Here is a 14437-nt window from a genome sequence, read left to right on the forward strand (position 1 = left end):
AAGCTGCTCTGCTGAATGGCCACCTCAAGGGTCACGTGGGCCAGAGCACGGAGGGCCAGGCTGTGAAAGGGGGGCAGCTTTGAGAGGCCCAGGACTGGTACACTTTCCTCACAGACTTTCTCCAGACCACAGCGCTGGGACATCCTAAAGTCAGGATTGTGCTAGGGACTGTACCACCTCGATCCCCCCAAAGCCTTCCTCCTCCTCTTCCATTGTTCAGCCGAAGCTTTCAAAGAGCTCCTACTTCCCCAAACCCTCCTCGGTCTGCCCGTTTCCCCCTACAAAAGATCAGACCAGCCTGTCCTGCAGACGGTGAGATGGCCGGACTGGGTGCCCCTCGCAATGTCTTCTCAGTGAAGTGGGTGTTGAGGCTCCGAGCCGGTCTCTGGTGTGGGGAGCCCAGTGGTCAGGATGTGAGCTCAGAGCAGGGGCCAGGGTCTTAGAGGAGGCCTGGTGGCTGCCCTCCCTGCCTTCTGTAACATCTGAAGCCTGCCCCCGCCAAGCAGTAACCAGGACCTGCTGTGAGCTGACGTCAGGACACAGGGCCCCTCGGGGCTAGCTTTGATGTTCCCCAGGCCCTGTCGAGGGGGTGCGGGGGGCTCTGAGTGGCAGTCTGGGAATGCAGTATCTCACCACAGTTCCGCCAGTGCAAGAGGGGGACGGGATGCTGGATGGAGGCTGAGCTGGGGTCCCTCTGAGTCATGCCATCTCTCCCAACTCGGGTTTCTGTGGCAAGGGGTCTGTGCTTCCTGCACCCTCGCAGCCCCTTTCCCTCCACCTCACCCCCCGACCTGACGATCCATTCAGAACTTGCCCGCGGTGGCAGCTGCTTCCCATCTGGGGTCTGGGAGGGCATTGGGCCTTGCATGGGGGGAGCTTTATAACATCCCTAGAACTTGCATCTTTGGGCAGGAAGCGTGATGATGGTTAGGATGACGGTAGCTGCCTGCTGAGTGGGCTCATCCAAGGCATTGCACAAGAAATCACTGCATTTGCGAGTCACGAGAGGGTGAGAGAAAGCTGGGCTTCCCACTGTGTTCCTTGCACAAGGTCAGGCTCACCGAATGTGGCTGTCAGGGTTGAGTCGGATCTGACAGCAAACCCTTACAGCTAACCTCCTGTGGGTGGGTGAGCCTCCTGGTCCCCACTGTGTCTGGAGAGGCTGAACGGGAAAGTGGGGGTCGTCTACACTTGGAGGCAGATAAACTCTCTCCGTCTTTGATGAGCATCTGTAGTTCTGGGTTGAAGGTCCCCAGATTTGAATGAGTCATGTGCACAGAGGCCCACTGGGGCCTCCGCCCGAGGCTGCCTATCTGTGTCAGGAGTGGCTGTCAGGAAGTGTTCCGGATGCTTCTGTGCCTGCCAGCTCTCGCCCCGCACTCCTTTGAGGTTACCTCCATTCAGCCGGTGTTCACTAAGCACCTTTGTGAGCTTGGTGTTATCTGTGGGAGATGTGTCTCTCTCTGTACCTGGCTGCAGGGAGTGAGACCCATTCTGGGCTCAGATATTTCCAAGACTGATTTGGAGTTCTTGGGCAGGGCTGGGAAGAGTGTGGTGTGGGTATGGAGGCGGGCTCCTTGGGTCACGGTCCCGGCTCTGCCACAAACGAGCTGTTTGAACTTGAGCAAATCCCTTCATCTCTCTGGACCTCAGTTGACTCATCCAGCTTACTCAGGGAGGGCAGGGACCGCACTCCAGTGCAGTGTTTGGAAGCTAGTGGGGGTGTTTGGGTTGTGAGGGTGACTGGGGGCAGCTTTGCTGATTGGCAGAGGATGGGATAGCCCAGCGTGGTGGAGAATTACCCCATCCAGGGAGCCGGCAGGAACCTGCTGAGAAGTAATGGGGGAGCGCCCGGCTCCTTTCAGCGCTGTGTGTCTTGCACGCTGGTCCCTTTAGAATGTTGTGAGATGGACCAACATCAGGGGCAGCCCCTCCTCTGGACCTAGCCCTGGGGGATCCTGGACTTGTCTTGATGCTCACATTAAAAAACATTTTTTAAAATTTATTTGGCTGTTCTGGGTCTTAGCTGAGGCAGGCGGGATCCATTTCCCTGACCAGAGATGGAACCCAGGCCCTCCAGATTGGGAAGGCAGAGTCCCAAGGACCACCGGGGAAGTCTCCTTGACACTGACTTTATGAGGAGACTGGTTCTTGTGGCCTAAAGAACCACTCCCCCTTCCATGCCCAGGGACTTGGAAGGGGCTCCAGTGGTTTGGGAAGGGGTAGGCAGGACCCCATTAGTCTCTCCCTTCCAGCCCTTGCGGGCCCGGTTTGGCCAGAGGCAGAGCCTGCTTCTTCACGTAGCAGCCCCAGGTGGTCTGTTTCCCCTCCCTGGAGGGGCGGCACAACCCCCTCTGTGCCATCACCCACACTCCCCCCCCCGCCCCCCGCAGCGGGTGTTCCGGGCCCCGAAGCTCCGGGCCCCAGCTGGGCGCCCACGCAGGCCAGGAACAAAGCCCAGTGTGTTATTCCTGTGCGGCAATCGTGCCACCTGCCCGGCCCTGCCCTCTGCCTCTCCCGCCCATCTGTTGCTCTCCCAGGCCCTTCACCCGCCCCTTTGTTTGGTCCACCTTTGGTTGCAGGGCCCCTTTCTATGAGGGTGCCCTCCTGGCCCCGGCCAGAGCTGAACTGTAGCCATGCAGGAGGGGGAGACCTGGGCCCACTTAGCTCACCTCTCAGTTAGCCCGGAAGAGCCAGCCTTGGACGCAGATGGATCCCTAGGATTGGAGAGTAGGAGGTGGGGTGGCCCCGGCATGTCGTGTGGAATAACAGCAGATCCAGAGAATACTGGCTTCTCCTGTGATGGGACGGGTTCTCCCAGAGACGCCCCTGGGGAATGCTGGACCGCGGAGTGTCTGTGGGTGGGATTCAGAGCCCCCCACCTCTGATGCTGGACCCTCAGCAGATGCGTGAGAGCCAGTAATCCTTCTGAGAAGCTCTTTGGATCATGCTTTAGCTCTGCTCTGTGACCTGGGTTCTGAAGATGGCAGTGAGGGTTGCTTGTTAATGTTCCCCACTCCTCGGTCCAGCATCTCCTGTGATCTGATCCCATAGCCGCGGTCTCTTTTTCCTCTAGGGAGAGTCCTGTGCGGCATTAACCCCCTCCCTCCTCCAGCCCTTGGAACTCTCTCCCCTTCAGCATTCTAGAGACACCGACTGCCCACATCATTCATTTAGCATGAGTTTTGCCTTTGTCCTGTGTCCCGCCTCCAGACCAGCCCCCTGGAGGGTACTGCGCCTTTGTTTCCCGCAGAGTACCCAGCACAGTGTAAACGTTCCTCAGTAGACAGTTGATGTGTCGTGAGCCTTCTCACTTGCACTTGTTGGACACCTCCTGTGTACAGGCCGATGGGCGGTGGTGTTAGGACGGTGGCTGTAGCTCCCCGTGACCCTGTCTTTCCTGTGTTCCCCGCCTGCAGGTGCCCAGGCGGCCATTGTCTTCATCAAGGAGCCATCTTCCCAAGACGCGCTGCAGGGGCGCCGGGCGCTGCTCCGCTGTGAGGTTGAGGCCCCGGGCCCAGTGCACGTGTTCTGGCTGCTGGACGGGGCTCCCGTCCAGGACAGCGAGCGGCGCTTCACCCAGGGCAGCAGCCTGAGCTTCGCGGCTGTGGACCGGCTGCAGGACTCGGGAGCCTTCCAGTGCGTGGCTCGGGATGAAGTCAGCGGAGAAGAGGCCCGCAGCGCCAACGCCTCCTTCAACATCAAATGTGAGGGCCAGGGGGCTGTGTCTGCCCCCATGAGACCCTCAGTTCCTGAACCCTGCGGGGGGACCCCCTCCTTTGCCTCAGCTCCTCCCATCTCCAGTTGAACGGGGCAGGGAGAATGCGGCTGAGGTCAGCTCTCTGCTTGTGTGGACAGGAGGAAGTTAAAAGGTTTTATTTCCAAGGGCTGTGTTTCCCCCTTCAAGTCTTGGACCGAAGATCTGCAGGATAGTTTTGCAAATGGCAGGAGCCGTGAGGCAGGGTGGCCCTGTGTCGCTTGGCCTCCGAGCCTCCAGGTTCCAGCCTTTCCTGCTTGTCCTCCTTCCCCTCTGCTCTCCCTCCCTTGCTCTGCCCCACGCCCCTCACTCTGCAACCTTGGCCTCCGCTCCAGGGCTCGAGACCGGTCCCGTGGTCCTGAAGCATCCGGCCTCGGAAGCTGCAATACAGCCCCTGACCCAGGTCACACTGCGTTGTCACATTGATGGGCACCCTCGGTAAGGAGACTTTGGGGAGGGGAGGGAAAGGGTGGTTGTTCTTGACTGGCAGACCTGTCTTCCCCAACTGTGGCCTCTGCCGCCACCCGCCCGCATGCTGCTCCACCCTGGGCCCTGGACACTGGAGAAGGGGCAGCTTTGTGCTGTGGAGTGATCCTGGGAGCTGGGAAATCTAGAATCTCTGCCAGATTCTGCCCCCGAGATGCTGTGCCTCTGTGCAAGTCATGGTCCCTCTCCAGGCCTCAGTTTCCCCATGTGTAAACTGAGGGGTCTAGCCCTGACTCTCCGGTTTTGCACCCTTCCTACCGGCCACCTGAGAACACTCCCTCCCCCACCCCCCTGCTGCTGATCCTCTTGGGCCCCCGCAGACCCAGCTACCAGTGGTACCGAGATGGGAGCGCCCTCTCTGACGGTCAGAGCAACCACACGGTCAGCAGCAAGGAGCGAAACCTGACCCTCCGGCCAGCCGGCCCTGAGCACAGCGGCGTCTACTCCTGCTGTGCCCATAATGCCTTTGGCCAGGCCTGCAGCAGCCAGAACTTCACCTTGAGCATCGCTGGTGAGCCCGGGGGGGTGGGGGGTGGGGGTGGGGGTGGGGAGCTGGGGACGGGGGAGGGGTCTGCCGGCCTCGCCTGCTCATGTATCCGTGCCTCCCCCACCCCAGATGAGAGCTTTGCCAGGGTGGTCCTGGCACCCCAGGATGTGGTAGTGGCAAGGAATGAGGAGGCCATGTTCCACTGTCAGTTCTCAGCCCAGCCGCCCCCGAGCCTGCAGTGGGTCTTTGAGGATGAGACCGCCATCACTAACCGCAGCCGGTAAGGTCTTAAAAGTTGTGTGGGCACTCACGCTCAGTCGCTTCAGTCGTGTCCGATTCTGCGACACTGTGGACTGTAGCCCTCCAGGCTCCTCTGTCCAGGCAAGAATACTGAAGTGGGTTGCCGTACTCTCCTCCAGGGGATCTTCCCAACCCGGAGTTTGAACCTGCATCTCTTACGTCTCCTGCACTGGCAGGTGGATTCTTTATAGGTTGTTCTTTAAAGGATGTTAAAGAACCTCTTAAAGGGAATGAGGTTCTTACCACCGGTATCCTAGATCTATGCATGGAATTACCTCAGCTTTCCAGCAGATGGCAGTAGAATGTCTTCCTGTTACAAAGTGAGCCCAACAAAGGGACACATCTCCATGAAGGGCATCTTTTCCCACTTCCCGCAGACACATGGTGTGAGCCTGCGGTGACTCGGTCCTCCCCCACTTCTGCCCATATGGGTCTTCTGGGATGGGGGTCAGCAACTCAGGGGTGGAGGGACACGGGGAACTTGGGTGATCACATTGTAGACAAGAAGGTCCCAGATGGTAAAGACACCTTACACACACACACACACACACACACACACACACACACTTTCTGGGAAGAAGCAAACATTTCCAGAAATTGCTAGGAGGTGTCAGGCCCCCCTCAGGGACACTTCTGTCCTCATCCAGGCCCTAGAGAGCAGAGAGCACCTTGGTGGTGCCAGGTGTAGCTGTGGTCCTTGGAGGAGTGGCTCCCCAGGCTGGGGGCGGGGATCCCACTCGGCTGCAGCCCTGAGGACATCACCTGTGGTCTGTCTGGTACAGCTGTGGGGCTTCTGATGCGGGAGCTTCTGCTCTACCAGCAGGCTTATCTCGACTGCCTGGGAAGGTGGCCCCCGTCTCCACAGGTGCACGTCAACTCCTTGATTCCTCCCACTCACACCACTGCTGGCTGGCTGTCCCAAAGCCGCGTCTCTTGTAGTTAAAATACACACTCCCACACACGTGAACAAATGCACGCACGCACATGCACACACATGCGCGCACCAGCACGGCGTGTCGGCTTCCTTCTCTCTGCCCTGTTCCTGGCTGATCCTTTCCTGCGTACCTGGCCTGCACAGGTCAGGGTTCCACTGGCTCCCTTCTGGAGCAAGGCCCCTGGGCCACTCCTTGCCAACATCAGTCTCTCCCCTCTGCAGTCCCCCGCACCTCCGCAGAGCCACGGTGTTTGCCAACGGGTCCCTGCAGTTGGCCCAGGTCCGGCCGCGCAACGCAGGGGTCTACCGCTGCATAGGCCAGGGCCAGAGGGGCCCTCCCGTCATCCTGGAGGCCACGCTCCACCTGGCGGGTGAGTCCGAGGGTCTGGGGGCTGCCTTCAGCGTTGTTGGCCATGTAGAGGTTTAGCTTCCTATTTCCCACTCAGAGCAGCTTGGAGGGCGGAGGGCTGAAGAAGATGCCTGGGGTCGGAAGAGGAGGTTCTGGGGGTCCCGGGGAGGGCTTGTGCTGAGAACGGGGAAGTGGGCTGCAGAGAATATCAGGTGTCCCGGATCCCGTGGTAAGCCGGCTGTCTGCTCCCGTCCCTACAGAGATTGAAGACATGCCGCCATTCGAGCCACGGGTGTTCACGGCCGGCAGCGAGGAGCGGGTGGCCTGCCCGCCCCCCCAGGGTCTGCCAGAGCCCAGTGTGTGGTGGGAGCACGCAGGAGCCCGGCTGCCCGCCCACGGCAGGGTCTACCAGCAGGGCCACGAGCTGGTGTTTGCCAGCACTGCTGAGAGCGATGCTGGTGTCTACACCTGCCACGCGGCCAACCTGGCCGGTCAGCGGCAACAGGATGTCAACATCACTGTGGCCAGTAAGCTCCTGTTCCCTGAAGGGCGAGGAGGGGAGGAGCCCCGGTCCCAGGGAGTCTTAGGCTCTGGCTGTGATAATGCTCAGAGTCAGCCCTGGAGCTCTCCTGAGGTCACCCCTCAGCTCTGAGCCCTGCTGACATGGGATCCATTCCTCTGCTGGACGGTGATATTGGAGTGGAGGGTGGTGAACCAGACACAGAGGTTGGGGTGACAGCCCTCCCTGAAAGTGGTCCTCTGGCTGCAGCGGACAGGGCACTAGAGACCCGGTCACACTCTGTCCCCAGTGCACAAAGTGACCACGATAGAGAGTTACCTGCTTTGCTAGGGCTCAGTTTCCTCATCTATTAAAATAGAGCTGATAACCCATGACCTCCCTTACAAGATGGTCAGAAAGATCAGTGAAGCAGGTAAAAAAGACTTTTTTTTCCTTATTGGGAATGTGATATGGACAAAGTTATAGGTAGTAATTACTGTATCTGTTATACTCGCCAAATTTCTACAAAGAACTATCCAGCGTGACACTGTGACCTGGAGAAGGTGTAGCGCTGTGCCATGGAGCGATCCTGGGAGCTGGGAAATCTAGAATCTCAGCCAGATTCCACTTTGAAACCTGCAACATCACGTTATAAAGAGATGCAAGGGATGGGAGGACTGTTAACAGGCATCTTGGCACACAGTCTGCCCCACCAAGTCAGAGGATGAGAAGTCCTTCCAGGAACTGAGCCTGAGTGCAACATTTTCAAAAGATGACTCTGGCTGTTCTGAGAAGACTAGATTGTTAGGGTCAAGACTCTAAACAGGAAAGCAGTTAATAGATGACCGTAATTATCTTGGAGATGTTGAAGGGACTTGAACAGAGGTGATAGCGGTGGAGGCAAGAGGTGGTGAAGTTCAGATACATTTTATTTCTTAGAAAAATTATTTATTTGGCTGCACTGGCTTGTAGTTGTGACACGCTAGACCTTCAGTCTTTGTTGTGGCATGTAGGGTCTAGTTCGCTGATCAGGGATTGAACCTGGGCCCCCTGCATTGGGAGCACAGAGTCTTAGCCACTGGACCACCCGGGAAGTCCTGGGATAACATTTTAGAGCTGAGGTAGATGGGGTTTGTGTAGAATGAATGTGATTGGGTGAGGTTGCAGGGAATGCCATAGAGAGAGAAGTCAGCTAAGTTTTTGGCCTATACGATTGGCTGGATAGCGGTCTGTTTACTGAGAGCAAACTATGATGAGCAAGTTTGGGGAGAAATCAAGCATTCTCTTTTACACATATAAAAGTGCCTGTTAGATATCCAGCTGGAGATGCCAATAGGATTTGCAGGTCTGAAGTTCATGGGGGAGGTCAGGAGCCAGGCTCTAGGTTTGGGACTCATCTACTTGGATAGTATTGAAGGCCATCAACTGGCCATTGTTCCAGGGAATATTTAGCCAAAACAGAAATTTGAGGACAGAGCCTTGGAGGGTTCTGGTATAAGAAAGCCAGGATTCTGGAGTCATGCAGACCAGAGTTTTCAATCCTCTGTTGTGTATTAGAAATCATTATTTCTTTGAACTGCTGTCTTATCTGTAAAATGGATATAGAAATGCATACCTCAGGGGTTTATTGTGGCCCTGAACTAAGATAATTTTAGGAAGGTTCTGGTACCTGGGCCTTCACGCAGTTATCACGCAGTAATCACTGAAGCAGACAGGGTTTCTAAACTCAGAGCCTGAGGGAGGTGGGTAATTAGAATTTCCTAGGATTGGATCCATGGGTTTTGGGGGCGTGTTGATCAACTTTCTGTTTCCTCTTTGTCCTTCTAAGCGGTGCCCACATGGCTGGAGAAGCCCCAGGACAGCCAGCTGGAGGAGGGCAAGCCGGGCTATTTGCATTGCCTGACCCAGGCCGCACCCAAACCCACAGTTGTCTGGTATAGAAACCAGATGCTCATCTCCGAGGTGAGGACGAGGGTTGCTGCTGGAGGACTGGGGGCCACGGGGTCTTCTGTGCTCATCTCCCCCGTGCGCTTTCCCCTGAGGCAGCCCCAGGGAGAGGCTGGTGGGGGGCAGGCGGAGACCCGCACGTCTCTCGTGTTGCAGGACTCGAGGTTCGAGGTCTTCAAGAACGGGACCCTGCGCATCAACAGCGTGGAGGTGTACGACGGGACATGGTACCGCTGCGTGAGCAGTACGCCCGCTGGCAGCATCGAGGCCCAGGCCCGCGTCCAAGTGCTGGGTGAGCTGGCGCCTGGCCCGGCGGGCAGGAGAGGACCGGGGAGGGAACCGCAGGGCCCAGGATCTTCAGGCCTGCCGCCTCAAGCCCTCCCTTTCCTGCTCCTGAAACAGAAAAGCTCAAGTTCACACCACCACCCCGGCCACAGCAGTGCATGGAGTTTGACAAGGAGGCCACGGTGCCCTGCTCAGCCACAGGCCGGGAGAAGCCCACTATTAAGTGGGTCCGGGCAGGTGAGTACCCTGTGGGCGTGGAGTGGGGGGTTGGTAACAGGCAGTCCACTGGTCAAATGTGTGCCTGTCTCAGGACCAGCTGAGTGCCTGGTACTGCGGGACAGACAAGAAATGTAGGGGCCGATTTATACTCCAGTTAGAAGAAGGAAGCCAGACATAAAAGAGGTCAGGTTACAGTGTTACACAATGTATAGGATGGTTCAGGGCACCAAGTGATTGGATTGGTCCAGACAGGGCTGTTAAAGTCCTCCCTTTCTAAAATAGTCATCCTTTCCAACATAAAAGTAATCCTTTAGAAAACTTTGGGAGAAACTAATGCATAATCCCACCATCAACTGTCTCTGGGTGTGTACTGTTTTCTATGTACATCTTTTTGTTTTTACATAGCAGTTTTATTGTACATCTAATTTTCACTTACTATACGTCCATGAGTAAGTCATGCTTACTATAGAAATGGACGATGCAGATAACTGTATGTAATTTTATCTTTTTTTTTAAACTTAACATCATCAAGCATTTCCCCATGTTTTTATACACAAACATTGGACCATTGGTTTTGATAATTACAATAATATTCCAATAGTTGGGTTCACTGTAATTTACTTAAACATTCCCTAAATGTCTGATATTTGGGCTGCTAGCCATCCTCCCTTCCTTTCTCCCTACCTCTCGCTGTTTCTCTCACTCTCTGTCTTTTTTTTATTGCTGCAGTAAACATCTTTATGGCAAAGTTTTTTCTGGATTTGGGTTTATTTCCTTTGGGAATGATTCCCAGAAATGGAATAATTTTGTATAAAAGGGTAGGCGCATTTTTACAACCCTTGATGTGAATGGCCAAATAGTTTTTTTTAAGGGCTTTTACATTCCCATTAAGAGAGTGAGGTTGTCGATTGTGAGAAGCAAGTGGGCCCTCTCTGCTCAGGTGTCTGGGGGAGCGTTCTGTGGGGGATGAGGCTCAAAATGGGCAGGACAGTGGCAAAGAGCAGGACTAGGTGCTAGGAGTAGGGAGTGATAGGCAGTGATGGTGAGAACAGGGCAAATTCCACGCCCAGCCAGAAGTCCGGTGTGGTGGAAGTGGAGAGTTATACAAGGCTATAGAAGGAGGCGAGGCTGGAAAATTAGAAAAAGAGTGAGTAACAGGGACTCAACCCCTGGTTCAGGAGTTTGGACCTTGTCTGTGGGTAGGCTGGAGCAATGGCATGTTTTCAAGTGGAGGTGAGTGACTGAAGGCATTGCTAACCGTGATGGGACTCTGGTCCAGCCCATCATTCCCCCGTATATCCCCTGCAGATGGGAGCAGCCTCCCAGAGTGGGTGACAGACAACGCTGGGACCTTGCACTTCTCCCGGGTGACCCGTGACGACGCTGGCAACTACACCTGCATTGCCTCCAATGGGCTGCAGGGCCAGATCCGTGCCCATGTCCAGCTCACTGTGGCAGGTGCGACCGTGCCGGGCGCGGGGGCCGGGGCCGCGGCCTGCACCCCGCCGGCCCCATTGCTCACTGCTCCCTGCCCCTCGCCGGGCTCTTCCCATCCAGTGTTCATCACCTTCAAGGTGGAGCCGGAGCGCACTACGGTGTACCAGGGCCACACAGCCCTGCTGCGGTGCGAGGCCCAGGGGGACCCCAAGCCGCTCATTCAGTGGAAGGGCAAGGATCGCATCCTGGACCCCACCAAGCTGGGACCCAGGTAGGCCGTCTCCTCCTCCCCACCCCGCTGCCTCCCCTGCAGCTCGGGCTCCTGGGGGCCAGCCAGGTGGGCAACGCTGGGGCTTCTCTCCCGGCAGGATGCACATCTTCCAGAACGGCTCCCTGGTGATCCACGACGTGGCCCCCGAGGACTCGGGCCGCTACACCTGCATCGCAGGCAACAGCTGCAACATCAAGCACACGGAGGCCCCCCTCTATGTCGTGGGTATGGGGCCCGCAGGGCTGTCCTGCATGGAAGTGGGGGGCCCGACTTCTTCCTCATCCTTGTTCTCATCAGCCCTGTACACAAAAGGCACTGAAACTGTTTTTTGCAATGGGGGCAGGGATTCTGGGTCCCCTCCTCGGGGCCAGCACACAGGCAGTCTCAGGTTCCTTGCCCTGACCTGGGATGTCGTTGACACCTTCCACAGCTGGGGTGTGTGAGCCTGTGGCGGTGGGGGGTGCTCTTGTCCTGAGTTGCTTCCTCCCAGGCCTGTCCTCGTGGTCCTGCATGGGTGGGGAGAGGATGAGGCCAGGCTGCAGCAGCATGTGGTTCCTTTGCCCTGGATAACCAGAGGGTGAAAGGTGTAAGGCCCTGAGTAGGGCCTGGGACTGGGGATTTGGGCCTGACTTCTGCTGATCCCCAGCTCTGTGCTCCTCCAGGTGGTATTTCCTCTTTTTTCTCTCTGTTAAGATGGGAGTGGTTTGAGCAAGAGGCTTTCAAACTTTTTTGGTTCAGCAGCAGAACTGGTTTTCTGAATATTTATTTATTTATTTTTAATGTGTAATTTACTCTGTCTGGCTGTTCCGAATCTTAGTTGCAGCGTGTGGGACCAAGTTCCCTGACCAGGATGGGAACCTGGGCCTCCTGCATTTGAGAGTGCAGTCTTAGCCCCTGAACCAGCAAGGAAGTCCCAGAATTGGTTTTTTAGACAGGGTTTTCCATGGAACTTTAAATGGATAAAGTGAAGTGGTGGCCTCTGGTTGAAGCCACTGGGTGTGTGTGTCAACTGGGGGCTCCTGGATGGCCTCCCCCCTTGGGCTGTTCTCCCACCTAGCACCTCTTTCTCCATGGGACCCAAGGCCACTGAAAGCCTGTAGACTAGAAGATCCTTCTGCAAAAGTGTTTCTTTAACCTGCTCTGTGCTGGGCGATGCCTGGGGTTATAAATTAGAAGTTCCCACATGCAGCTCTGTAGGGCCTGACTCAAGATTTCAAGTCACTAAGGACGCTTGTTAACAATGGTGTGGGTTTGTGATGGGGCCGACTGTGGTGTGCTTCTGATGTGTGTCCTGGGCTTGTGTCTGGGTTCAGAAACAGCCTGGAAATCACTCAAATCCTGCAGAGCTCTCTCTGGCCTCAGTGGGCCCCCAGGAACTGGACCTTGTTGAAGCCAGTGACAGGGGTGACCCTCCGAGGTTGCTCTGGCTTGGTCAGGGCATCAGGTAGTCCCGGAGGCTGTTGAATGTGTGCAGTGGAGAGAGCCGGCAGAGCAGTAGGGCTGCATTCGCCCTAGTCGCCCCTGCCTACACCTGTCTGTGTGTCTCTCAGACAAGCCAGTGCTGGAGGAATCGGAGGGCCCGGGCAGCCCTCCCCCCTACAAGATGATCCAGACCATCGGGCTGTCGGTGGGCGCCGCTGTGGCCTACATCATCGCCGTGCTGGGCCTCATGTTCTACTGCAAGAAGCGCTGCAAGGCCAAGCGGCTTCAGAAGCAGCCGGAGGGCGAGGAGCCAGAGATGGAGTGCCTCAACGGTGAGGGGCCCTGGAAGAGGGAGGCGGTGCCGCGCGCAGGTGCTGAGCGCCCTCCAGTGGCCGTGGAGGAAAGTGCAGCATTTGGAGCCAAAGCAGAGCCGCACCCACCCCCTTCCCCGCTCAACCCCCGCCCCCATGTTGGCTGATTCCCAGGGCCTCTGCTTCTGAGCAGCCTGGCTCAAGTCTTCCTCATTGGAGTCTCAGGCTAGCCTCCTGTGTTTCCCTGCCTTTTCCCTGCAGTTCTAAACCACAGGCATAATTTCACTATAGGGCTTCCCTGGTAGCTCAGCTGGTAAAGAATCCACCTGCAATGTAGGAGGCCCTGGTTTGATTTCTGGGTCGGGAAGGTCCCCTGGAGAAGGGATAGGCTTCCTTGATGGCTCAGCTGGTAAAAAATCTGCCTGTAATGTGGGAGACCTGGGTTTGATCCCTGGGTTGGGAAGATCCCCTGAAGAAGGGAACGGCTACCCACTAGTATTCTGGCCTGGAGAATTCCATGGACTGTATAGTCTTTGGGGTCACCAAGAGTCGGACACGACTGAGCGACTTTCACTTCCAGCCCCCACCCCTCCACCCGCCCCCCTGGAGCTGGCTGATTCTCAGGGCCTCCACTTCTGAGCAGCCTGGCTCAAATGCATTAGCGTTTCCTTGCACATCTTGTCTCTCCCTCCGCTAGTCTTTGAGTTTACTGAGGTGGGGTGGGGGGCTCGGTCTGCCTGTTTCCCTCCTCCTACCCTTCCTCTCCTCCACCGGGAGCCCCCTAGGGACACGGCTGTGTCTCCCCTCTCATTTTAGGGGTTTAGGAGCAGGACTAGAGTTCCCCTTGTTGTGATTTTTAGAGCCTTTGTGCCTGTTTAGAGCTTTGCACCTAGGAGACCCTATGAAAGCAAAAACCTTTATGTCACCAGGCTGTCCAGGGACCAGTGACTCAGCTGAGACTTGTGCTGTCTCTTTGCAAAGATTGTAATCGGCTATGTCAATAAGTGGTCAGACCCTGAGGAGTGCTGGGCTCCCTTCCCCAGCCCCTTCTGTTCGTTGGCCAGATTGTGTGTGGACGTTGTGTAGATCAGAAGGATTGGATCCCTTTGGTGGGAGTGGGAGATTGTGGGAAAGAACTGCAGTCCCCGTGGTGGCCAGTCTCCTCACTCCCCCTCGCCCCCTCTTCCCAGGCGGGCCTCCGCAGAACGGACAGCCCTCGGCCGAGATCCAGGAGGAGGTGGCCTTGACCAGCTTGGGCTCCGGTTCCGCCGCCACCAGCAAGCGCCACAGCACGAGCGACAAGATGCACTTCCCGCGGGCCAGCCTGCAGCCCATCACCACGCTGGGTGTGTTGCCATGGCCACCATCCCCCCCCCCCCCCCACACACACACACTTAACTAGAGGCTCCAGGTCTGTCTTCAGCTACACCAGGGGCTGGTGCCTCTGGAGGCCCTGAAGCCCAGAACCTCGGAAACAGAGGGAGCATCAGGGCGGCCGGGCCCAGTGGGTCCCCGTGTGCCCGTTGTCCCCATCCCACCCCCGAGATCTTTGTCATTCGTGTGTATCATTCACTTGATGTTTTCTTTAGATTGACTTTCTCTTACCTTTCAAAAAAATTGAGCTCTGTCGACTCGATGGACATGAGTCTGAGCAAACTCCGGGAGATAGTGAAGGACAGGGAGGCCTGGCATGCTGCAGTCTATGCGGTCGCAAAGAGTCAGACGTGACTGAG

The 14437-nt window shown here is 56.6% G+C and overlaps 1 protein-coding gene across 1 annotated transcript in view; it reads left to right on the forward strand.

Moving 5' to 3' along the window:
* PTK7 (protein tyrosine kinase 7 (inactive)) overlaps positions 1–14437 on the forward strand; it is a 62786-nt gene that overhangs the window by 35211 nt on the left and 13138 nt on the right. The window contains exons 2-15 of the mRNA XM_069564509.1: positions 3420–3707; positions 4093–4195; positions 4564–4754; positions 4860–5010; positions 6187–6335; positions 6574–6840; positions 8641–8774; positions 8916–9051; positions 9162–9281; positions 10572–10721; positions 10821–10971; positions 11069–11196; positions 12522–12725; positions 13895–14050. Of these exons, the coding sequence (XP_069420610.1) occupies positions 3420–3707; positions 4093–4195; positions 4564–4754; positions 4860–5010; positions 6187–6335; positions 6574–6840; positions 8641–8774; positions 8916–9051; positions 9162–9281; positions 10572–10721; positions 10821–10971; positions 11069–11196; positions 12522–12725; positions 13895–14050 (2328 nt within the window). The remainder of the gene's footprint in view (positions 1–3419; positions 3708–4092; positions 4196–4563; positions 4755–4859; positions 5011–6186; positions 6336–6573; positions 6841–8640; positions 8775–8915; positions 9052–9161; positions 9282–10571; positions 10722–10820; positions 10972–11068; positions 11197–12521; positions 12726–13894; positions 14051–14437) is intronic.

The sequence above is a fragment of the Ovis canadensis genome, chromosome 20 (assembly GCF_042477335.2).
Source record: "Ovis canadensis isolate MfBH-ARS-UI-01 breed Bighorn chromosome 20, ARS-UI_OviCan_v2, whole genome shotgun sequence".
Lineage (NCBI taxonomy): Eukaryota > Metazoa > Chordata > Mammalia > Artiodactyla > Bovidae > Ovis > Ovis canadensis.